Below are 1854 nucleotides of genomic sequence, written 5' to 3' on the forward strand. Positions count from 1 at the left end.
GAAATCAAAACATCGATACTTTTGATAACTTACGCATTCTGAGATGAGGTGTATCCTAAACAGAAACACGGTGAAAAGTATCCAAATGATTGAGATGTTGTCCAAGTGACGCTCGGTTGGTGGGACTACTTCTTCTTCCGCCTGGGTGTGTGCGTCATGCGTAAGCACAGGTGGCTCTGCTCCGTGCTCTCACTCAGTCACTATTGATGGGAATTTCGGCTCTTTTTTTTAGAGAACCGGTTCTTTTGGCTCGGTGACTCTTTCGGGTCCCAAATGGCTCCTCAGATTATTTTTTTTTATTATTATTTTTGTTTTACAAATAACATGTTTTGGTGAATAATGTATTAGAAATGTTGACTGTACAGTAAATGAGGCAGCTACCTCAGTACACTCCAGAGTTTAAAATAATTAAATAATTAAAAAACTCTGCCTTGGATTCTTAAAGAAGCTATGATTTGAAATACAGTTTTTTTTTATTTAAAAGACAAATGATAAAATATCGATATCGGTATCGGCGATACCAGCCCGAATTTTACTCGGTATCGGATCGGAAAGGAAATTGGTGGTATCGAACATCACTACTGAGCATGGCACCGTCCCCACATTGTGTCACAATGACAAATAATAATAATAATAATAAAAATAAAAAAGGGTCTGGTCCCAAACGGCTATAGTGTGAGTACTGCCTTGGTTTAGACTAAGTTTAGTGTCAGATCAGAGTCAGTGTTAGGATTAGAGGCTGATGTTAACATGGAGGCCCTAACCAAACACACGAAACTTTGTGGTGTTGGGAGTGTGTTTGTTTTCCATACCATTTGTGTTTTGGCTACAGGTCATCGGACCAGTTTGACCTTCCAAACCATGAACTCAAATCAGACCACTGCTGCCCTTCCCCACTAACCCCTCATCTCCCCATCTGACCCCACATGGACTGACATTTTTGACGCTCTGTCTAAAAATGTTCCTTTTATAAATGGCCCAGGAAGAACGTAATAATGTGTTAAAGTTAGTGCAGCCGACATTTAGCGTGGTCAGAGCTAACCCCCGTAGCTTCAGGCTAACATCTGTGTGTCTTCTCTGCAGCATCTCTAACTTCACTCCTAAAGTGGGGGAGAAGGACACCCAGAGAGCCATCAGACAGGCCTTCAACGTGTGGCAGGTCGTCACTCCGCTCTCTTTCCAGGTCCGTCACAATGTTCTTGGTTCTTAGTTCTATTAATCACAGATGTGAATACCGATGATAACGGGAATGACGTGAAAAATCTTTATCCAACATGACCTTTAAAGCCTGCAGATCAAACAGATGATTTCGAGGATGTAGACCTTAAAGAAAGTAAAACACTGAATGATTTACCTTAGAACTGAGCTAATGAAGAATAAAGAGTTATTGAGATGACCTCACTGAGGGTTCTTTTACTCCAACACAGTTCATTCTGACTATCAACTTTGGTCAAAGTGAGTCATGGTCACTCCTTTCGTTCACCTTTCGTTTACCTTCCAGGAGGTCCCGTACGCGCAGCTGAAAAGCGAGGGCAAAGAAGCGGACATCATGATCTTTTTTGCCTCCGGTTTCCACGGTGACAGCTCTCCCTTCGACGGCGAGGGGGGTTTCCTCGCACACGCCTATTTCCCTGGCGCTGGCATTGGAGGCGATACACACTTTGACTCTGACGAACCCTGGACGCTGGGCAACGCCAACAACGACGGTGAGCTCTGACACGAATGTGCGGAGGTGAGACGATGAAGGGAGTGTTCTCCATCGGCTCCGTCCTCGGTCTGGACACTCGGCTGTTCCGCCGGTGTCTGGGGGGTTGGGGTCCCGTCTTTTTTGTCTGTGGGCTTTAACGACTCCGC

General features: G+C 44.6%; 1 protein-coding gene across 1 annotated transcript in view; it reads left to right on the forward strand.

The window, feature by feature from the left end:
• The window catches only part of mmp24 (matrix metallopeptidase 24), a 23984-nt gene that overhangs the window by 12714 nt on the left and 9416 nt on the right, over positions 1–1854 (forward strand). The window contains exons 7-8 of the mRNA XM_025060071.1: positions 1084–1183; positions 1502–1706. Coding sequence (XP_024915839.1) covers positions 1084–1183; positions 1502–1706 — 305 coding nt within the window. The remainder of the gene's footprint in view (positions 1–1083; positions 1184–1501; positions 1707–1854) is intronic.

Source organism: Cynoglossus semilaevis, chromosome 11 (assembly GCF_000523025.1).
Source record: "Cynoglossus semilaevis isolate Cse_v1.0 chromosome 11, Cse_v1.0, whole genome shotgun sequence".
NCBI lineage: Eukaryota > Metazoa > Chordata > Actinopteri > Pleuronectiformes > Cynoglossidae > Cynoglossus > Cynoglossus semilaevis.